This window comes from Hesperophylax consimilis, chromosome 10 (assembly GCF_061612785.1).
Source record: "Hesperophylax consimilis isolate HC1 chromosome 10, BYU_Hcon_1.0, whole genome shotgun sequence".
Lineage (NCBI taxonomy): Eukaryota > Metazoa > Arthropoda > Insecta > Trichoptera > Limnephilidae > Hesperophylax > Hesperophylax consimilis.
Window position 1 is genome coordinate 2,075,683 of NC_142845.1, and position 25,386 is coordinate 2,101,068.

The 25,386-nt window shown below is 34.9% G+C and overlaps 1 protein-coding gene across 1 annotated transcript in view; it reads right to left on the bottom strand.

Moving 5' to 3' along the window:
* Positions 1 to 17,815: 17,815 nt before the first annotated feature.
* The window catches only part of CHMP2B (Charged multivesicular body protein 2b), a 30,408-nt gene continuing 22,837 nt past the window's right edge, over positions 17,816 to 25,386 (bottom strand). The window contains exons 5-6 of the mRNA XM_089636022.1: positions 20,844 to 20,950; positions 17,816 to 18,220 (exon numbers count right to left, since the gene is read on the bottom strand). Coding sequence (XP_089492148.1) covers positions 18,122 to 18,220; positions 20,844 to 20,950 — 206 coding nt within the window. The 3' untranslated portion in view covers positions 17,816 to 18,121. The remainder of the gene's footprint in view (positions 18,221 to 20,843; positions 20,951 to 25,386) is intronic.

Sequence of the window (25,386 nt, forward strand, 5' to 3'; positions counted from 1 at the left end):
CAGTTCTCTTTATTGTTTGATGATGTCGTTCAACTATACCGTTTCCAGCTGGTCGGTATGCCGCGCAAAATCTTTGACGAACATTCCATCTCTTACACTTATCTGTAACACTGTAGGAACAAAATGAAGTACCATTGTCCATGAGAACTACTTTGGGCGGGCCTCTTTCCCGAAACACTTCTTCCAAATGTCTGATAATCGAAGCTGCATTATCTGACTCGATTTCCCGCCACACGGCAAATCTACTTGGACCGCAATCGATAAATGTGAGTAAACATTTCCTACCGAAATGAGTAACTGCCAAGCGACTCCAGGTTGTCACAACATTAAGATTACCCGCTTCATGGGATGATGGTGGAGGGTCAATTGTCCTGCATTGTACGCAGGAACGCACGCATCTATCGACGTCCTTTCTTCTCGCCTCGGGATCGACCAGCCGGGCAAGATGAAGCGTTCACTTTACTCCAAAGTGATGCTGAACATGAAGAGTTTCTACGCTTAAAGCACATGTTTGCTCACCAGTTCCACTTTCCAGTCTCTCCCACCTATCTTCACACTCTCTTTCACAACGTTTCCTGTCATGGCTACTCTTTGCCCGGGTCTTGCAAACCCTAGTAAGTACATCAGTTTTATTTCTACAGGACAACAAGGGTGATCGACAATGTCAGATCAAATTCTTCTACAATCTCCTTCATCAACTCCAAGCGTCACTTAACGATCATCTCTGACACGACTACTCCCGGTCAGTGTAGATCTCACCCAGCACAAAACCGTCGCCGAATCTGTAATGATCTCCAGAGTTTGAAGATTTCACTTGAGATTCAGATTTAATCCCTTAAGGAAGGAAAAGTACCAGCATTTATAAGACTTAAAACAGACATTAAAAAAGGATTACCACTCCTTTAACGATAACCTTCCACATCATTAAAATCATTAAAATGCATCTAAATAGACTGCCTCGACATACACATACATTGTTGTGTTTTATTTTGTAAATGTAAAATTCCTATCTCCCAAATTTTCCGCTAGGTTGTTCATAAAACTGTTCGCAGAAAAGTATGTATCTTTTGTAAAATGCGTATCTCCATTCTCGGTTTTTACGTAAACTTCCTAACTCCGATTTGAAATAGAAAGGCTTAACTTACAAAAGTTTAATGATTGAAAATAAATTTCCAAATATATTATATGTTCGAAACATAAATAAAAAGAATAAGCCGTCTTTCATTTTTTTTCACTACGAGGTTTTTTGTGCCTCCTGTAAAATTTTACATTTGGGAGTTACGCATTCTACGAATTAATGCGACGATATTATTGAGTATTGGTGTTGTCAGTGAGAATAAAATTGATAGGTATATCGTCATTTATTTGTGTTCTTATATCCTACGTTATTTTAATTTTATTTAATATTTACAATTTTGCATTTTTTGTAAATATTTTTATCCCATGGGTACGGGACCCTTAGTTTGTTGTTATAATTTTATGTTTACGTGAAAACCTGTCATAAGATTTTATTTGTGTATTTTGTAAGTTTATTATTTAAAGATGTAGAAAAATCTGTTGGTTTTCCTAAATAAATAAAATAAATAACTTCAACCGTTAAACTTCACCTGCCGTAATATAGGGACATCTCTAGCATGATGAGTGAAATAATAATAAAAAATATGTTTATTAAAAAATCTTTTTTGCATGAAATAACAAAAAAATATAAGTTTCGTCAAGATATTTTAGTTTTTGTCGGGACATGTTAATTTTTGTCGGGACATGTTAATTTTTGTCGGGACATGTTAATTTTTGTCAGGATGTCGGGACAGAGGGCTCGGTAATGGTTAATATCCCGATATATGGGGACGGATGACAATCCTATACGCCACACAACTCTGTCTTAGCACACAATCCTTCATGTGTATAAAATTTTTTCTGATTCTTGAGAATACTATACTTTTCCTGGGGCATCTCCAACTCTTTTTCCATTCACTTGCTTCATATTTATATTAAATTCTTGATACTCCTTCCTCGATCCATCTCATTCTTAATCTTTTTTATTACTCTTAATTGGTATTTCATTTTTTCCATTAAGAATGTCGTAAGATTAAGAAAGGGATGCTAAATAGTTTGGGCATATAGTGTGAATGAGCGAAGAAAGGAGTGTAAGGAGAATATATGACTACGTCGGAATAATAAAAGAGTATGTGTGAATGTGAATGAGGCAAGTAAACAACAAGAAAACAGTGTGATGGTTAGTGTTAGTTAGTTCTTTCCAGATCTCCACTTTCGTTAAAGGATGTATTTACGACATGATTAAAAAATATATATGAGTATTTCTCAAAAAAAGTGTACATTTTGGAAAAATAAAGTGTGCCTAGAAACAGTTCAAAAATTACACATGTTTTTAATTAATCATACAAAAAAAATATGCACCATTTTGTAGAATAAATATTAGGCTTTAAAATATCGAAGAATTAACATTACAATCGTATTAATTCGCAAATATTTTAATTTTTTAAAAAATATCGATTTTTACCTTCCATACAAAATAAAATTGCCACCCTACCCACCTCATTTGTTTATACTTCATAAAATGCGATAATAACGTTATAATATGTGATTTTTTGTAAGTTTTAGGGTCTTAATTAAATTTAGTTTCTGTACAAAGTAATTTTCTATGGGGTTTCATAATAAATTGATAATTTATGCACAAAAAACAAAGTGAGACATCATCATTTACTTTTTAGTAACTACTCTTTAGTTACGTTTTATTAGTACTTCCACCGTAATTTTTGAACCCATTCGTATAATTTAACATGGGCAACACTAGCCTCTTTCTGATTAGTTATTGGTCTGACTTCTCCGCCATAACATTAATTGTTAAAATCAGTAACAACGTGTTTCTTTAGTGGGACCACTATTTCGTAACAGGAAATATTATAGCCTTTTTTCACAAAACGGTAAATCTTTTTCTACTCATCTTTTTGTAATATGTGCGGTACAAAGATTGCTAAGCTTACATATTAACACTTTTAAATTTTATCAAACCATTGACTTTTTATAAAATAAATTCTTATTACAATTTCGTAACGTTTGTTATGAATTTCGTAACGTAACGAAAAAGTTCAATGTAAAGCTGAGTGTACACAGTTACAACGTGATTAAGAAAAGTAAGTATATTGTTAGTGTATCTAGCATTTTTATGAAAGTCTTATCTAAGTTTGGTAATAATGTAATATATTATGCACAATGAACAAATATACATATGTATTTAGATATAATAGGAAAAAAATAAAATTTATTATACCATAGAGCAGATCTGTTGATGGCGCTGGAAAGTAGGTAGGTTGTAATACAAAGGATGCGCTGGAAATTCCTGATGGTCAATGGCAGAGCAGGTGTCGTCGGACTTGTATGTTTTATTATCGCGATTATATGGCATTATACATAATGACAAGTACTTGAAGATCAAGCTGAGCCGTCCAATACTGGTTTTATTTTAAATAAGCTTGAGGCACTCATACACAATATCCGTTCTACAGGCGCTCTATACAATATTTATAAGTGCCTTAAGTTTTTTATAAAAGCTTATTTTTATATAAATTTATTTTTATTTACTCTGATAAAACCATAACTACAGCATAACTTTTTTTTAGGAATGCCCCCAAAAACCAATGCCGAAAGGCAAAAAGCTTACAGAGAAAGACTGAAAAAGGAAAAGCCAAATAAATATGAGGAAATCCGAATTAAGCATTTGACAAAAGTTAAAGAAAATATCAAAAAGAAAAAAGAACTTCTTTCAGAAGAAGAAAAAGAAGAGCTACGAGCAAAGTGGAGACAAGCCAATGATAAAAGAATGAAAAAGGCTAATCCTACGACACAAGAAAATAATACATTTGATGGTAGAAAAAATAATAAAAAAATCCTAAAGGAAAGACTACAAAAGATGACTGAAGAAAATACTCGATTAAAAAGTCGAAATAAGAATTTAAGACAGTGCTGTAATCGGATGAAAAGGCAAGTGAACATTCTGAAAATATTATTGCATAAACAAACTAAGACTAATAATGATGCTATTCCCATTGAAACTGGATTATATTATAAATCGGAGATGTTATAATAGGAAATAATAATGCCATAGAAAATAACACTGATATTGAAAATATGAATAGTGAAAATGAAATTGAAGATTCTCACAAAATCAAAGATAAACCATGTGGAGTGACTATTCTTAAAAACGAAAAACTGGAAAATATTCATACAAAAAAGAAAGTGGTTTGTAAGGGCCTTATCTCTAAATCTCTATCACTAAATGACTATATTCATCCGCCAAAGCGGAGTGATAAACCAAAGACTGAAAAACTGACTGTGAAACCAAAGGAAAGATTTCAATTATTATAAAGATGAGGAAGAAATTTATAAAACGCTAATGGATAGTGATTCAAACTAAATAATTGTATGTTATTAAATTTTTAATAGTTTAAACAGTGCCTGTTTTTTAATTTCTTAAGATTTGTTGAATATAGTGTTAGGTACTTCAATTTGGGAGCTGATAATTGATTAAAAAACATTTATTTATACTCCCTTGTTTTTTTTAAACTCCTTACAACGGGTATAACAAAATACAAGTATTTGGGTCGTGAGCTTATGTATGTTTGTAGTATGTACAATAAATAAAAAGTAAAGGATAATTACTTACATTTAAAAAAGACGACAACTAAATTAATTTAATAAATAATAAAAAAAGTAAAATAAAATTTGCCATTGTGTAAACAAGCCTTATGTTTACTATTTAGTTACGTCTTATGACTATTTCGTAACACTATTTCGTAACTACATTTTCGTTACGTACATTTATTTTGAGAAATACTCATATATTATGTGAACACCGCACAAGAGTCCCAACTACTCCGGACTGTGCAGAGCCAGTGGGACTATGACATCCCCGATTAGGGGATTTCAATTCCCAGATGTGAAAGAATCTTTTTCTTTTTCAAATTTTTTGTTTGAGAGTGATTAACATTATTGTCTTCAATAATTAAATATTACAATTTGAGGTTTTACTCAATAAGTTATTTAATTATGTTGGGGAACGAGCCTTCTTTAACCCTAGATAACTAATCGCTCGGCGAGGCGACGACGCGCTACTCGGCGAAATTCGAATTCACCTACTTCCCCCCGCTCCCCGACCTTGACTCTTTCATTACCTTCCTAATTTGAGTAAACAGTGCAGCACGTGACGCGATTGCGGCCACACGCATACTACGACGTGCCCTATGACCATCTCGTCGTCTGCTGGACGAAAGTTTAGTTATAACAACAATTTTTATTTTTAAGGTACGTACATTCATATATTCTTATATTTATTGTTAATGTTGGCGAATCTTCTACAATAGAAGCTCCGGTTCCATCTACGTCAAACGTGCGTAAAATTAGCTACCTGTGTCCATCCAAGGCCCGGAGGATGACCAAACAGTTGCACCAGATGTAGAAAGGCTATTTGTGGTCCACATAATGTTGACATGTGTGGTCACTGTGTACACTGATATTTTGATATTAATTTGTTAATTATAAACCTTACTTTTGTGCCATGTAACAAGTTCCTATCTTAATTAAATATTTTTGATTTATTTATAGTGTTTTATTGCGTAGTCCACTCGACGAAAGTGTTGTTACAATGAAACAATGAAAACAGTTTAGTTATCTAGGGTTAAAGAATGCATGAGTCCCAACACTGTTTTAAAAAAAGTTTTAACTTTATCATTTATTTCGTTTTTTCTTTATTTTTATTTCCATTATGGTTTCTATAATGATTTGCATTTTTTTTAACATGGCAATTTCCTTTTCCGTTATATTTAATTATTGTTATTCTCACATGCGACAGCCATAATACGGGCATGAGCCTAGTGTGGTAGTTAAGAAAGTCACCAAAATGGTAAATTATTTTAATATTTATGAAATAAAATAAAAATTGGTTAAATTACTTATTAACACAAAATTTTCATGATGAAAAACACATGCCTTATATGCTTTTGTATTGTCAAATTTTCAAATGACTTTTCTCAATTTTTTTTTTGGGATGGACGCTTTCTGCATATCTATGTCCAATTGGGTATGTTATGAGGCTGAAGTTAGTGGGAAAGGGAAGAAGATGGGAGAGAGGAAGGTTGGGAATCGTCTGGCTATTCAGATCTGGTCTCCAAACACAACTGTAGCCTTTTCAAACAATGTTTCGATTCTGAATAGTGGTATTTGATTGATACTGAAAGTATGTAGCACTAGTTTTAAGTTATATTCTAGCTCTGCAAAGTGCCCTTGAGATAACGGCTGCATACAAATTCTGAATAGTGGTATTTGATTGATACTGAAAGTATGTAGCACTAGTTTTAAGTTATATTCTAGCTCTGTAAAGTGCCCTTGAGATAACGGCTGCATACAAATTCTGAATAGTGGTATTTGATTGATACTGAAAGTATGTAGCACTAGTTTTAAGTTATATTCTAGCTCTGTAAAGTGCCCTTGAGATAACGGCTGCATACAAATTCTGAATAGTGGTATTTGATTGATACTGAAAGTATGTAGCACTAGTTTTAAGTTATATTCTAGCTCAGTAAAGTGCCCTTGAGATAATGGCTGCATACAAATTCTGAATAGTGGTATTTGATTGATACTGAAAGTATGTAGCACTAGTTTTAAGTTATATTCTAGCTCTGTAAAGTGCCCTTGAGATAAAGGCTGCATACAAATTATTATTATTTTATTAACTTTATTGCCATCCTCTTTGCCCTCTAACAAAAACAACACAAGCATAGTAAAATCACCTACAATGAAACAAATTACCTTTTAGGAATAGATTTACTGTAGATAAATTCCCCAGCAAACATAAAACTGAAGTTTTATTACACATGACAATGTCACAATGTCCGCTGGAGTATGTACATACTAATGAATTTCATAACAAGATGCACATATTTATTTGCTTACTTGTACCAAAGTGCAGCATCTTGATGGTGGGATAAGTTAAATATCTGTGTTTATTGTTGACTGTATCCCGTCAATGTCACTATCGAGGTAATTAATATGTAAAGGGCAAACAAACACTGTTGTCGTTAGACTATACCCCATAAATTAATTAATCTATTCGTTGAAGACAATATAAGCAACTCTTAATCGAAAATTTGAAACAGAAAAATCAGAAAAAGATTCAGTTGCATTTAGGAAAATTGTGGTGATTTCAACTGCACCAACTTGTGGTTGACTGGTTCCTCTTTGTTATAACAATTCATCAAATTTCAACATTCATTTGCGAGTTCTGTAAATGTCCTATTCAAGTTCTGTTATTATATCATTATAGGCCAGTTACTTGACAGAACTGAAATAATAACATAACTTGAAATAAACTTTCACAGAACTTAAAAATTAACTTTGAAGAATTGTTCAAATTCTCCGAAACAACCCATCCTTAGTTGATGATCCTTGAATAATTCCGTATGGAATAACTTAATGAGTAAAACCTCAAATTGTAATATTTGATCATTGAAGACAATATTAGTGACTCGCAATCGAAAATTTGAAACAGAAAAGATACCGAGCTTATATGACCCTATCTCCTTCAGTCATATTTAACTGTATCATACTTTAACTAAGAACTATCAACATTATCTCCATTGTCTTAATGCATATTTTTACTGGCAGCCATCTTTATGTATGATTGCAAGATTCTTCCCGAACTAAATGCAATTTAGACAGTGTCTTCGATATATATATACATTTTTATTTTAATGTGCGACATCTGTTGACTTTTCTACAAGTCTGGGGTGAATAATTTAATGTGCGACATCTATTGACTTTTTTTACAAGTCAAGTTAATTATTCTTCTTCTTTCGTATGGTGGGGGGTCAGAGGGGGACATCTAGATCTGCGAGCCATATTAGGGCCTCAGGCGTCGCCATGTGAACCTCATCAATCCCGCCGGGGAATGAATGGAGCGGGCATTCGTTGACCACATGTTCGGTAGTCTGCACCGCACCACATTCACACATCGCCGACTCTTTAAGGCCCCATCTGTGCATCATGTGGGCACAGCGGCTATGGGAGCACCTTAACCTATTGATGGCGGACCAGGTTTTGCGAGGCAGTGAGAACCCAGGCTGTCTCTCGGTGGGGTCCTGTATGAGATGGGCATTTCCCACGTTGGCCGTTTGCCACTCAAGTTTCCACCTATCTTCTGGGGTGAGAGGTAGTCGGAGGAGCCTCTCTCCTTCCGCCCAGAAGGGCTTTCGGGACTTCAAGCGGCATGCCGGGTGGGAGACGACATCTTCGTGTAGAGGTATTGCGCTTTTTTGCAGCGCCTTCTTGTATTCCCTCAGTGTTGCAATTTCTCGCCTGATGTTTGGCGGGGTTATGTTTGCAAGTACGGGGAGCCAAGGGAGAGGAGTAGATTTTAAAGTCCCGCTGATGGTTCGCATTGTGGCATTAAGCTGAACGTCTACCATGGAAGTGTGGGCGCTTCTAGCCCATACTGGAGCACAGTATTCAGCCGTTGAGAAAACCAGGGCAATGGATGCTGTTCTGAGCGTGTTGGCGTCGCATCCCCAGCTAGTTCCAGCTAGCTTATTAACTAAGTTAAGCCTTGTCCTGGTTTTTTTACCCACTGTTTCCATGTGTTGCCGGTAGTTCAAACTCCTGTCCAAAGTAACTCCGAGATAGCGGGGGTGGGGGTCATGGTAAATATTTTTTCCATCAAACTGAACACAGAGTTTGGCATCCGCTTGTGAATTGCTAAGATGAAAAGCTGTCGCAACTGTTTTCGACCCATTTGGCTTTAGTCGCCAATTGAGGAAATATTCTTCCAAAGCCTTTAGGTCAGAATTGAGGATATCTTCTGCTGCTTTAAGGGTTTTGGCTTGAGCTGTGACGGCGATGTCATCTGCGTAAGCAAATTTTCTGCCTTCAGTGTGAGGGAGGTCTCGAGTGTAGATGTTAAATAGCGATGGGGCCAGCACTGAGCCCTGGGCAAGGCCATTATTGAGGGGTATTTTTTTGCTTTTTCGCCCTCCTAGAAAAACCCTGAAGGTACGGCCAGTTAGCAGTTGCTCAATGAGTCGTACTGTGTTGCCATCAGTTAATTATTAAGTAAAACATTTCATTTCTCTAAATGTATGAAAGAGATGGTATGATGCTGACTCCAATAAATGGGTATGTCTGCTTTAAATTCAGTATTTTTACCAATTAGTAAGCTTCCTTCGGTTAACAGGTACCAGTAGTGCAACAATAAACAGTAATTAGTGTACCCACACTCTATGGACGGGTTGTTTCGGAGAATTTGAACAATTCTTCAAATTTCAAAGTTAATTTTCAAGTTCTGTGAAAGCATAAATTCAAAAAAGCATAAATAAATTGATGATATTTTTACTGCAAATGCAAATGGCATTTCATAGAACGCGCTTTCAATGTATTGGTTGGGGTGTGTTGTCAGGCTAAAGAGAGTGGGGACGAAAAGGAAATGTGGCAGAGGAAGACCGGGAAGTAAAGACAGATGTTTTATGGGCGTGTCAGTGCACCCGGATTAAGGTCATTTTTCTCTCGCTTTGGATGAAATTGATCATACATTTTCAAATTTAGATATTGTTTCATTCTTTTTTTCATGCGAGAGTCGTAAGTCACTTGATATAAGTCTTAGATGTAAGTCAGTAGTTTAAGTATTTATTAATTAATAAATTTATTTGTACAGCGTCCTTGAGGTGATTTTTCACGAAAATGGCCTAACCCAACTTCTACTAAACGTCTCTAGCCAGTGAGACTCTAAGTGGGGGATGTTGTGAGTCTGAAGATAGTGGAGAGGGGAATGACATGCAGAAGAAGGTGGGAAAGTACCTGGCTATTCAAATCTGGTCACCATTCATGGCTAAAGCCATTTCAAGCAACCACTCTGGAACGTGCCGCAAACACACTTTAACCCCTCAGGCCTCTGGCATATTGAACGTTATATTTCTTAAAAGCTGTCAGAAGGTCGGAAAATTTGTGGGTATTTTCGCTTTGCAATAAAATGCAAATAAATGGAATACTTCCGAACGTATACGAAAACTAAATACTGTTTTTGAAAGGTGATGAAATATGCTTTCAAATTTCATTATTAGAAATTTGAGTGTAAACATAAAAAAGTCTGATGAAATATGCTTTCAAATTTCATTACATATTAGAAATTTGAATGTAAACATAAAAAAGTATCATTGTACGAATTATCGCATAAACCAGGGCTTCCCTAACTGTGAGTCGCGACGCCCCGGGGCGCCGCGGGATCATCCCAGGGGCGTCGTGAGGCAATCTTTATAGCGTCTTCCACACGCACACTTCGGAGCGACTGAGTCCCGCGCCACTTCAGGTGTTCTTTATTTTCTAATAAAAAAATTAGATACTATTTGGAGTTTTTCTGACAAATTGTTATTAGGTAACGTACCCATACTACGTGACCCGTTCAGAGGGGGGGGGCTTCAAAATACTACGCTTGGTACAAATGAGCGGCGGGGGGCTTAGATTTTTGGTCACCAACAATTTTTAGTCAACACTGAACTAAACTTACTGATAACAAAAAAAATACACATTTTATTACACAATGTATTATGAAAATCACGCTCACCTCACTTTTTTGTCATATCACATAAAAATAATTAGCAAAAAATTCACAAAATCTCATAATTTTTTCTCAAATTGCGGTCGGAACCTTTGGTTTCATACTGGTGTACATTTCAACTGTTGTACGATTAACTTCTAGATTTGAAAATAAAGCGTGGTGTTTTTTTTTCTTTCTAAAAGCGTTAAAATCATATTTCTCACCATGACAGTAGCGGAGATCCAACGATTTCAATTGAATTGAACAAATTGACTCAACGGATAGTAACAGTTTATTCCCAAAACTGAACAAATTAGTTTGAGGGGTTAATGCCTGGAGGGTACCATAAAAAGGTATGAATATAAACTGATAAAATTTCTCGTACTTGCAATAAACATTTTTTTTTCTTCAGACCATATTGTGATGCCTCTAAAAACTGTTTGAATGGTAAGTAAAGTCTAATTTGAGCAAAAAGTGTATTTTAATGGCAAGCACGACTCTACCAGTGGCAGTTCGTGACTTTTCAATAAGATAGAGTGGTAAAATCGAAAAATTAATAAATTTAATAAATAAAACATTAATGATGTTGTTTTAGCTGAAAAAAATACTGGAGTACCTACACCACTTTCAAAATTTAGTAACCTCACTTTTCAACATTTTCTTCTTTCAACCTTTAAGAAAATCGTCAGGAGATTGATATTTCTATTTCTCAATTCATTTTTTAACTCTTCGACACTCCAACAAACTTCATTTATCAATATATTTTTTTACATGCCCATAAATCTAACAATATATTTTAAACCATATCACATAGTTGTCATGTCATCTAAATTGACGTTGACTACGCTTGCATCATCTGTTTCAAGCATTCAAAATTACCTGCCATTGAAGTAAATTATGGAACAGAAAACAATCCAATATGTTTGTCAACGGATTGTGACAATAACTACACGATTTATTATTTAGAATGTTTTACGCTTCTATCTTTAGAATAAAGTGTAAAAAAATATATGCAATTCACTGTTATTTATAATACAACATGGGAAATTGCGAACAATTGCTGACTCATTATTTATGTATCTTTAAATAATGATAACGGTAATTTAATAATTTAAGGTTCCATCAATAGGTTAAGGTGCTCCCATAGCCGCTGTGCCCACATGATGCACAGATGGGGCCTTAAAGAGTCGGCGATGTGTGAATGTGGTGCGGTGCAGACTACCGAACATGTGGTCAACGAATGCCCGCTCCATTCATTCCCCGGCGGGATTGATGAGGTCCACATGGCGACGCCTGAGGCCCTAAAATGGCTCGCAGATTTAGATGTCCCCCTCTGACCCCCCACCATACGAAAGAAGAAGAAGAATAATCTAAATATGAGAAGTAAAGGTTCTTCAATAAAAATAATTATTGATTAAGATTAAACAAAAGAGATTATATGTACACATATATTTAAAAATAAATTAGTGGGTATAAACAAAGATAAAACTTTGCTTTGTGAGGAAAATTACTCCTGATGATGGACATTGCAAGGCTGTCCAAAACGATGACTAAAGAAGGAGAAAGCGCAAGTGTCTCAACTCTCTAAATATCCAGCATCAATACATATGATAACCCTTACTAATAAACGCAGTGTAAATATTGTGCTGCGCCAAAGGTCAGTCCAGTGAATAAATAATCTTTATTTTTTATTTTTTTTAAGTAAAATTCTTCATTAAGCTCATCACTTTGTTATGTAACTATTTATTTATTAAAAAGACAAATAACTTTGTTTACATCCCAAATTAATAATTTTGAAATTTTAGAAATAAGAAAAAATGTTAATTCCAAAACAGATATCATTAGTAAGCAAAAAAATTTATGAAGCCTCATTTCAATATTTTCCCACTTAACTGGACTTTCCCTTCTAATGACATTGTAATTCTCAATTCTTTGAAACTTCCACCACTTCTTAACCCTCCCCTTCTTTTTAGCCCTCCTCTCCATAGGTGATCTATAATTAATTTTTAACTTTAGTGTACGTATAATGCTGATGATGTGAACATCGTTCACGAAACATGTAGATGGTGTATATAAATAAAAATGATGTAAACATAGTTATTTGTCTTTTTAACCCTAGATAAATAATCGCTCGTCGAAGCGACTACTCGGCGAAATTCGAAATCACCTACTTCCCCCCGCTCCCCGACCTTGACTCTTTCATTACCTTCCTAATTTGAGTAAACAGTGCAGCACGTGACGTGATTGCAGCCACACGCATACTAGGACGTGCCCTATGACCATCTCGTCGTTCGCCGGACGAAAGTTTAGTTATAAAAACAATTTTTATTTTTAAGGTACGTACATTCATATATTTATTGTTAATGTTGGCGAATCTTCTACAATAGAAGCTCCGGTTCCATCTACGTCAAACGTGCCTAAAATTAGCTACCTGTGTCCATCCAAGGCCAGGAGGATGACCAAACACCGTTGCACCAAATGTAGAAAGACTATTTGTGGTCCACATAATGTTGACATGTGTGGTCACTGTGTAGACTGAAATTTTGATATTAATTTGTTCATTATAAACCTTACTTTTGTGCCATGTAACAAGTTCCTATCTTAATTAACTCTTTGCACGCGGCCGTATCAACTGTTGTTACGGCAAAAAGTCCATACTCACACGCGGCTGTATCAACAGTTGATACGGAAACTTTGAATGCCGATATTCCAGCGGTCTTTCGACATAAATTTATTTCCCGCTCGCTTGAACATTCGTAGAACTATCACGATGCTGACATCTACAAGAATTTCTCGAAAATAAAATTGTATTTCATTAAAAAAACATCGATAATCATGTGAGCCTCTTTGCGCCTTCGAGTGCTATGGTTTACAATTTTGTCAACGGATGGCGTTAGTTCAATTTTGTTATTATATGAAGTGACATAAAATTTAAGTGTTCAGTTTTCATAACTAAAAATGATAAGTGCTCATGGTGTCCCACTTGTGTCTATCAACGCAGTGGCCTAAGTACACACACGCCGAGTGAATGGCGGGACCACATTCAAAAGATACGGTACGTCTTTGTATGAAATTTTATGTTTTTGTTTTTATAAACATCTAAGAGTGTTGACACACGAGGATTTGTTATCATATTGTGGAGAATAATCTGTTCTGTTTATATAGTCCAATAAATCATGCCAGAATGCTATAATTTGACATTTAATTGCGTGCATAGGTATTTGAAAATATGTACCGCGTACGGGTATAGATAAAACGGAGCAAATTAACGCGTTCAAAAGGTTAAATATTTTTGATTTATTTATAGTACCGACCCGAACAATATGCCGAAATTTGCAGTTTTAAACATTAACAAACTACGGCCGGTCACATTCGATTATATTGATGCAACTGCATTTCTGAGAGACTTAATAATAATCAAAAGTGATGTTCAGAACCTAAAAGATGAATCCAACCATAGCAAGAACTTGGCAATTAAAGATCAAATTGATTTTTTAACTTCGGAGATAAATAATCTCAAATCTACTGTCAATGAACTAACGAAAGTAAACACAAACAGTGCAGTGCCATCTACTAATGAACTGCCGAAGCTTCATATCAAGGCCAAACCTTTGGAAGATGCAATTATGTCAACGCAATCTTTGGAGACAAGGTCAAAACACGATTACCCACTTCAGGCCGAAAAACCAATTGATCGCCCAAAATCGTTTGCAGATGTCGTTAACGACAACCCTTCAGGTGAAAACGAAAATCACAATGGGCATGAATGGAAATCCCTAAGGAAAAAGACCTACAAACACAACTTTCACAAAAGAACACAACTTTCATTAAAAAAGAAAAACATGATTTTGGGCAGCAACGAAAATGCAGAAATCAAGAGAACGAAATATACTTGAGAAAACCACAACTTGTGAAAATGTAATCTCTTTTTTTAAGACAAGCGGTATTGATGCAGTAGTTTACGAATTACAAACTAAATCTGGCGAGTATCGAGCGTTCAAAGTTGGGACCACCGAGTCAGCATACGAAAAACTTATGGATGCGAGTATCTGGCCAAAATTCTCGGTTGTGAGAAAATACATTTTCCGAATGCCGAAAACGCAAATAAATGATGCAAAATAATATTAAAAATGGATATTACAAATACCAAGCTTCTGAAAATTGTATCATTCAATTGTAGATCAATTCGTCGAACAGAGCACTTCATAAAAGAATTATGTACTTGTAATGACGTCATTGTATTACAGGAAACCTGGCTGTTACCTACAGACTTAGGATATCTTTCGTCAATACACCCGGAATTCTCCAGTCATGGGACATCCGCTGTTAACCTATCTGACGGTCCATTAATTGGCCGCCCCTACGGAGGCGTTGGTATCTTATTACGCAATACAATTAAAACTACTCTTATTGATTGTAGAGAACCTCGAATCGCGGCTATTGAATAGAGTCAGCCAATGGAACTCTCCTTATAGTAACAGTTTATATGTCAACCAATTCAGCCGAAAACTTACCGGAATTCTCAAACTGTTTGGAAAAAATAAACGCCATTATTGAGGAACAAAACAGTTCCAACTCAATTATTATAGAAGATTTTAATGCAGATCCGAGGTCTCTTTTTGGACGTGAACTTGCACAATTTTGTACAGAGAATAACTATACATATACTGATATGGTGCATCTAAGCTCTGATACTTTCACTTACGTAAGCGATGCCCATGGAACCACTAGATGGCTTGATCACTGTATTATGACACAGCGGTTGAGCAGTGCAGTGAGGAATGTGAACATCACAGCCAATGCGACATGGTCAGATCATCTCCCACTAAATGTCGAAATAGATATCTAATCCCTATTATATCTAATAGACAAAATGCACCAAGAGATTTTGGAAAATGGGCGGCAAAGTCCGAAAATGATGTAAAAACTTACGCGGAAAAATTATTGCCTAAAATAAAACCTCCAGATGCCATAAGATGTCAGAGATTTAACTGTGATAACAGAGTTCACAAAATGGAACCAGATTCTCTCTACCACACTATCGTGAAAACACTGAGAAACTCCGCCATAAAAGCATTAAAAAATAAAGGACCCAAAAAAAAGTATGACATTGTTCCAGGGTGAAAAAGTGTGCATTAATTACGCGGATGACATGGTGCTGTTGGCACCTTCGATTAAAGCGATGAGAGGACTTGTGCAAATATGCGAAGAGTATGCAATCTCACATAACCTGCTGTACAATGCAAAAAAGTCAGTAATCGTGGTTTTAAAATACAACAAGGAGCCAATAAATATTCCTCCAATCTGTTTAGACGGAAAAGAACTACTTGTAGCCTCGCAGGTTAAATATCTGGGACATATCCTAACCGAAGATATGAAGGATATAGAAGACATGGAACGACAAAGAAGAGCAATCAATATACGGGCCGGAATGCTCTCAAGGCGGTTCTACCACTGTAGCGATGATGTCAGAAAGCTACTTTTCAAGGCATTCTGCACTGCACTGTGGTGACACATCTGAGCTGTGGACACAATACCCAGCAGCGCAATGGGACAAGCTGAGGGTGTGCTACAATAATGCATACAGGCAGCTCATGCAACTACCGAGGTTCTGCAGTGCCTCCACAATGTTTACTGAAGGGAGGGTGCACTCATTCCCCGCCTTACTTCGCCACCGACTAGCCAGCTTCTGGGGTAGGACTCAACCAACATCATGCTGCATCCGAGTGGCTCAGTTCCCCACTCAATGAGCCATGGATGCAGATGATGTGGCGACCTCCCTGATGGACGGTTTCATTTAATTAAATCTAATTGTTTTTATTGTATTACCTATTTATATGACTATTTTATTTTTGATTTATATTTTAATTTTATGTTTAGGTACCTGCCTAATATTTTTTTTTCACTTTGTTTTATCTTATTTCCATTTTTATAATATTTTACTTTATTTTATTGTGTCCCTGTTTTACTGCATTTCATGTAATATGGCAGACTGGGATTGCACTATCCTCCCAGTCCTGCTGGATTAAACTTAAATAAAAATAAAACAGTGTTTTATTGCGTAGTCCACTAGACGAATGTGTAGTTACAATGAAACAATGAAAACAGTTTAGCTATCTAGGGTTAATAAATAATAAATTAACTTATTACCGTGACGTTTATGTGGTTAAAATTGCCTTACCAGGCTCAAGGCCAGCTTTATGACACCAACATTGAACGGTAGTAGAAGAATCTAATTACCAGGATCATATATGTATATACCAAACATACATTAGCAGTACTTATTAAAAACACTGAATACTAATAGCAATATGGGCGGTTGGTAGCTGAGTGAACAAATACCAAATAGGTCAGAAGTCGTGTAACGCTCAATGGAAAGTTACAGTATCATAATTAATGATTTTTTCTTTAAAAATATGGATGATATTTATCCGGACGAGGTGTGGCTTCAACAGGATGACGCTACATGCCAAACGACAGTCATCAGAATAATAAAAAATTGGAGATAAGTTGATTTCTAGAATTGGGTCTGTCAATTATTGGCCCACAAAGATATTTTAAACATCTTGATTATTTTATGTGAGGCTACGAGAAGCCACTGATAAACCAGAAAAAATGTACGCTTTGCAAGTCAACATTGTTTGTGTTTTTCGTGACATATGGCAGACAGTGCATGATAAAGTCGCCCAATGTTGGACGTACAGAAAGAGCTTCATTAAGAACAGCTGTGGTGGTGATAATACATATACCAGAAATTATTCTCTTTCTTAAATTGATCTTGGGAATTTAATTTTATTTTAAAAGTTAATGTCTTGTGTTCATTTTGATATTGTCAAGTTGATTGTGTGACGTCACAAGATATGATTGTATACTTTTTATCCAAGATCACTTTGAAAATGACAAAAATATGAGCTTTCAAAGTGAACTTGGGTAAAAAGTATACAATCGTATCTTGTGACGTCACACAAGATACAAATCAGTACCTACGATTATTCATATTTCCAATGGTAGTGCTGCAGTACTTTCGCGCAAATCATTGTATGTACCGTGACATTAAACGCTTACGTCCGTCCGCAAATATCATCATTTTGACGGCTCACATCTCCGGTACGGTTCAAACATTCAAAGAGTTCTGTCTTCAGCGTGCTCTAACTATTATAAATAACGTGAAATTTCTTTGTAGGAGACAACCTCATTCATTTAAAAAAAACAAATAAATAATAAAAACAATTGTATGATTATGTATTTGGATTGACATATTGATTTGAATGATCATAACTATTACAGAGAACATCACAATAAGAATCACCGCAGCACTAACACACACACCATCAAAGTAATGCATCTCCTAACAATAGGACATAACTTTTACATTTACGTAAAATGTCAAAATGATCACATTGTACGTTTTAACAGCTCAACATACATATTATATTAAGGCATGACTTCTGAGGTCTGACAGACTGTGCAAAGTTTACTTCAATGTTGAAGTCTGTACTTAAATTCGATATTATAATATTACGATTATGATTTTAGCCGGGCCAACTGTGCTTCAATTTCGTCGTCCATATTTTTGGTGGATGTGCCGACCTTGCCTCGGACTGCGGAGGGTGCTTCGGACATCTGAAAACATAAATAAATAACACTTAACCCATTGCTTACTAATTACCAAGCACTATTCGGGTGACCGTCGTACTGAATTAGGAGCGAGCCCGGCTCGGGTCTATCTGACATTGCAGTAATGAAATGCTAAAAAAGGACATATTAGTGATATTTATGGGCAATTTTCGTTGAACCTAAGGGGGCCAACAACTTCAATAAATAAAAATGGTAAAGCCATACTTGATAAAGTGACATTTTTATTTTTGTCTTTGACTAAGCCAGTGGAGGTAATATCCGAAGCAAAATTAATGCACAAGGGCGACACTGCGAGAACCATATTATGTATTGTCTTCGTCACTAGTCACTTGACATTATATTAATATAGAAGGGTGACACTGCAAGAACAGTATTATTGTCTTCATCACTAGTCATTTAACATTATATTAATATACAGGGGTTACACTGCAAGAACAGTATTACTGTCTTTAGTGACTAAGCCAGTGGAGGTAATATCCGTAGCAAAATTAATGCACAAGGGCGACACTGCGAGAACCATATTATTGTCTTCATCACTAGTCACTTGACATTATATTAATATACAAGGGTGACACTGCAAGAACAGTATTACTGTCTTTAGTGACTAAACCAGTCGAGGTAATATCCGAAGCAAAATTAATGCACAAGGGCGACACTGCGAGAACCATATTATTGTCTTCGTCACTAGTCACTTGACATTATATTAATATACAAGGGTGACACTGCAAGAACAGTATTATTGTCTTCATCACTAGTCATTTGACATTATATTAATATACAGGGGTGACACTGCAAGAACAGTATTACTGTCTTTAGTGACTAAACCAGTCGAGGTAATATCCGAAGCAAAATTAATGCACAAGGGCGACACTGCGAGAACCATATTATTGTCTTCGTCACTAGTCACTTGACATTATATTAATATACAAGGGTGACACTGCAAGAACAGTATTATTGTCTTCATCACTAGTCATTTGACATTATATTAATATACAGGGGTGACACTGCAAGAACAGTATTACTGTCTTTAGTGACTAAGCCAGTGGAGGTAATATCCGAAGCAAAATTAATGCACAAGGGCGACACTGCGAGAACCATATTATTGTCTTCGTCACTAGTCACTTAACATTATATTAATATACAGGGGTGACACTGCAAAAACAGTATTACTGTCTTCATCACTAGCCACTTGACATTATATTAATATACAAGGGTGACACTGCAAGAACAATATTATTGTCTTCGTAACTAGTCACTTGACATCGTAATAATATACAAGGGTGTCACTTAACATCGTATTAATTCCACGGCTGTACTTAAAAAAAAGGTTCAGTATAATTCGGTAGCGCCGTGTACGGAAACCAGCTTTAAAGAGTAGCACATCGGTAGGCTACGTTTGCGTACACAGTCACATAGCTTGTAAGTATCTCTGTACGAAGGGTTTTACAGTAAAAGTTTAGGGAAGAATCTAAGCAATGCTATATCGTCTATAGTTCAAAATACATTTTTTTGGTGATTTCAACACTCCAACACAAGCTGCATTTATTAGTGCTTTCAAATTTTAAAATTGACCAATAGACTGCTTGTACTTGGTTAAAGTCAATACTGCGAACATCCCCAGTACTTAGCAAACAAGAGCGCATATATTCCTACATAGTTTTGTGTCCCTCCTCAACATTTTTACAAATGGTTCTTCCACAGTATTGGAATTACACAGATGCAGTGGCGGTTCTTCCCTTAGGTCAATTGGTGTTTGACCCCCCAAAATTATAAGACAACAATAATAAATATAATAATCAATTATGTGCATCAAAACATTTAAAATGTAACGCGAAACAGCGGCGGCGGCGAGTGACTAGCAGTGACATCTGTTGTCTCTAATAGAAGCTTTCATTCACAAGTCCACACGATTCGCTGGGTCAATTTAAAGAATGTCCAATTTGGCATCTTCTGTCCCTACGCGCGCCATAGAATAAACGAGATGGCACTATATTTTTCGTCGAAGTAAAAATTAGCTTCCGAAGAAAGTTTAGGGACGCTTAGGTCATGACCGTGGGGGAGACAACACGGTGAATATTATATGTTTTACAGAGATGGTGACATAAACAAATGTCGTTTTTTCATTTTACACGCTTGTAGTGTGTGGAACAATGGTTGTTTTTCAATTGCATAGTTCGGGAAAGGATTAGAATAATTATTTATGTTGTTATCGATTTAGAATGAAACAAAACAAAAAACGTAAAAAATCATTGTCAAATAGAATCAAACACTGATTTTATTTATTTTAATGTTGTGGACAACTACATTAAAACTTAATATCTTAAAAATAATTTGCCGTAAGTACATGGATTGTGTATTTATTTCCAATTTATTATATTAACATAATATTTATTTAGAGTCCGCGACTCTAAAACTCTATAACAAATTGATATAGTTAATAATATATGGGCATTTTTCACAATATCAAATAAAGATTAGTCACACATTTTTTTCAAATGACCTACCACGACTGAATCCCTAGAGCCGCCTCTGCACAGATGATATAATTATTATCAGGTGGTTAATTTAAAAAATGTTTCCAAGATAGAATGTAAAGGTCAAAACTTACTTTTCCGCTGATTTCAATGCCAATCTCATCCAGAACCTTGTTGACAATATCGTTGGATTCTGATTCCTCGTCCGAGTCTCCCAGCATGTCATCCAGAGTGTCAGAAACTAGAAATTGCAAATTATATTGGCGTAAATAAATAAATATCCTTTGTATACACACTAAACGGCACACACATCAATGAAGTAAAATATATCAGGGACCTTGGGGTAACACTGGATGTTAAATTAAACTTTATCCAACACACTGATGACATCATTAACAAAGCCAATAAAATGCTGGGATTTATAATTCGCATAGCAAAACCCTTCCACAACATAAACACTCTATATTCCCTTTACACCTCATATATTCGCCCGCACCTGGAACACTGTACACCGATCTGGACTCCTTTATACCAAGCCCATATCAAAAGAATAGAAAGAATTCAAAAAAAATTTTTTAAACACATAAATTATAAACTAAACTTACACTTCTCAAATTATACCGAATCCATTAAATTTCATAATTTTAACTCCCTTCAAACACGACGTCTAATTTTTGATCAAATCTTATTATTTAAAATCCTAAATAATGGTCTGGACTCACCAGAACTTACCAATTTAATAAATCTTCATATTCCGTCTAGATCAACCCGACAATCTGATTTATTTTATCTACCCTCTTGTAGAACAAACATTCCGAAAAATTCCCCAATTCCTCGTATATGTGCACAATATAATACAAAATTTTACAGCATTGAGATTTTTGGTAATAACCTAAAGAAATATCGATATGAAGTAATGCGTAAGATCGATTATTAATATGAGAGTATGGAATGTATCGGCAGCATCTCCTATCCTCTTCATATTTTCCTCTTCCTCTCCCCTTCCTTTAACACCAAATTAATTTTAAGATACTAAAACTTCATTTCTAATGCACTTTAACATAAGAAACTTCTGTGGCTTGACTTCAGTTAACTTGTATATATATCTCGTATATTATATAAAAGCTGTTTGTTTCTTACAAAATAAATAAATAAAAGTAAACATAAATTATTTTGAACACATCAAAAAAATCTCTTTTTAATGGGTAGTTTTAAAATTTTGAGTGTTTGGGATGCGCTAAATAAATTGTTAACTGGAAAACATAAAAGTTAGGTTAGGTTAGGTGGTGATTCTCACCATGTGTAATTTCGTCCATATGTAATTCTGGCGGTGTAATTAATATATTGTGTGAAATTCACGCTTGCGTAATCTCATAGTGTAAACGATTCTATGACAATCATTAATTTCACTGGACTCATTGTTAAATGTTTGCGGAATGGACACTTACTAGTTATTTGTTCAACTTCTTGGTCAGATCGTATATGCTTAAGAGTTTTACTCAAAATAGATAGAATTTGTATAATATCTTGACAATCAGATCTGGAGGTCTAACAGGGACGATTGATAAAGCCCTACGTCAATACAATATTGACGATATAGTCATAATAGAAATAGTCAGTTAGCGGTATTTGCGAGCATGTTGTGTAAAATTGTATAAAATTGCACACAATTGTATAAAAGCCGCTACTTTTAGCGGGGCCTTCAAGGTGTCGGATAAGCTGTCACGACTTTTTGGATAATGTCATTAATCGTATTGTTAATGAATGGGAGTGAACTAACTAAGCTCTTAGAACTGAAAGGAATCGTATACAAGATCCATATACTTAATTAATTCAACTAAGATCCGATGAATTGATTCTGTTCCAGCTTCGAGAAACAAAAGTTCTAAGTTATGGCTAATGACCTCATGAACTAATTAACTCCCTTTTTAGTGTTAATAAGTACATGCGGACTGCCCATGTAAATAATAAGACATTGTTAAATCATTATTTTTAACTTTTACGTTGCCGTCTGACGTTTAGGAATGTCAATTCTGATTTATTGTGTTACCAACATCGGTCTGGGTATCAATCATCGCGACCATGCTCGGGATATCGGTATAAAAATTTTTTACCAAGCTCACATTGAAAGAATTCAAAAAAAATTTTTTAAACACATTAATTATAAACAAAACTTACATTTCTCAAATTACACCGATTTTATTAATTACCACAACTTCAACTCCCTTCATACACGACGTTTGATTTTTGACCAAATCTTATTTTTTTAAATTCTTAACAATGGCCTCGACTCACCAGAGCTAACCAATTTAATAAATATTCATATTCCAAAAAGATCAACACGGCAATCCCATTTGCTTCATTTACCTACATATAGAATTAACTTTAGAAAAAATTCACCAATTCCACGTATATGTGCCCAATATAATACTAAATTTCAAAACATAGACATTTTTAGCAATACACTTCACAAATATCGATTAGAAGTAACACGTACGATCGAAAATTAATACAATAGTTTGGAATGTATCCAGAGCATCTCCTATCCTCATCCTAAATTCCTATTCCTCCCCTCCTCACCTAAAATATATATATATATATTTTTTTTTTATGCAATAAAACTGCATCTCCAATCAATTTTAATATAGGAGACTTTTTTGGCTCGACTGTATTTAACATGTATGTATTTATATTTTATGTATAAGCTGTTTGTCTCTTACCTTTACCAATAAATAAATAAATAAATAAAATCATCGTTAGTTACGCCTATCAATGAGATATTGTAAAGTTATTGATTTCACTGTGATAGACCCCCTAATTGGAATATTGTTTATCTCGGTAGTCGCGTCATTGTAAAAAGTTATATAAAATATACGGTTTACAGTTAAGTTTTTAAATTTATTTATTGTTCTTCAAAAGTACTACTCCATTAAACTGCAATTAAGGAGATTCGCAACAAGATATTCAATTGCCATGCAAATATAATTACTTTAATATATAAAAATTTAGCTTGCGTATGTTTGCGTTTTGCAAAGCTCGAAAAGTAGTCAACCGATATCGCTGAAAATTTCAAAGTTTGTTCTTATTAGTGCAAGGAATGTTTAGAGAGTGGTTTGAATGGTAGAGGAAGTCGAGGACGCCCGAGGAATACTTAACGCAATATCTCTGCACTGGAATGAGATACGAGTCAAATAAAAGTAAATGTAATGTAGTTTTTTAACAGTAAAATTGTGGTGTACACAGAGATGTGCAAAATGGGTAACCAAAACCATTTTAAATGCAAAATGGAAATGGGTCAAAACTTTTCCATTTGAAAATGCAAAATGCAAAATGGTTTTTAGAAAAGCATTTCAAATGCAAAATGCAAAATACCTATTTTCAAAATGCATTGAAAATGCAAAATGGTTTCTCAGATCAAACCATTAAAATAATTATAGAATTTTTAAACAATTTTGTCATTTAATAATGGACATCAATGTAGAACAAATATATTACATGAAGGTAAATCCAAAAACACCACAACTACAGATTATGAAACCACAAAAAATTTACGCGGGACTAATGTTGCCAACGTAAAAACATAGAAACTGCTATGTAACATTTAATATTACAGTGTCACACAGTGGGCTGAAAATCGCCTTTCATAGACATTGAGACTTGAATTTTCAAGGGTATTTTTTTGGCTAGAAATGGATTCTGCTGATCATTACTATGTTATAACACTGGGGACACTGATCTGATTTGCATATTCAAGATTATCAATGGTATTACAGACTCACCTGCTTTGTTGCAACTTATCCAATTCAACATCCCTTCCCGTAGACTCCGAAATAATGAATTGCTGTTCGTCAATCAACATTCTACCAATTATGGATACCATTCTCCTTTGTCCAGAATGTCGAGACTTGTCAACTCACTGTCAAGTCAAAGCATTGAATTTTGTGGTATATGCCTAAATGACTTTCGACAGTCAATACGCAATGTCTAATTTCTAATGCCCTTTGAACCATCTTCATGCTTTGACTTATTATTATCTCCCATTCTTACTTTTATATTATTATTGTCATTGTTATTGTCTTCGCTCCTCATTTATATATGCTCTCCTTTCACTGTCATCTCTGTTTATAAAACTTATTCGTGTAATTAATATGTTGTTAATGGACTATTTGTCCGTAAATAAATAAATAAATAAATAAAATTTCGTATGAAGCAATTGCGTGTACAAATGAAGGAGTCATCATTTTTTAAAGAAAAATTTGTATGGCACTGACATTAAAAATGAGGCTATCTCTGGAATCATAAGGCTGACCATTATATCCAAAGATATTAGAAGAACGAGATGTGCTATGAGCAGTTTTTTTTTTTTTGTATTAGGCAATTCACCCTAAAAAGAGTGCTATGTGCCGTTAAAGTTAGGGGAGATGGTTATAATTTTATGGGAAATCTATACGGGAATAGGAAATCTCAAATATTGAAGTCATTCAAGTCTATGAACTTTTATAGAACTGAGAAAATGCGAGAATTGTTAAGAGAAAGTAAATAAGGAATACTAAGGGGAGATTGGTGGGTGATTTTTATAAGTAAACGATAAATGCCTTTGAAAGATGAATGATTTTTACAATTAAAGAAAACATGATCAAGAGTCTCATTTTCCATGCCGCACTGGCAGAGTGGACT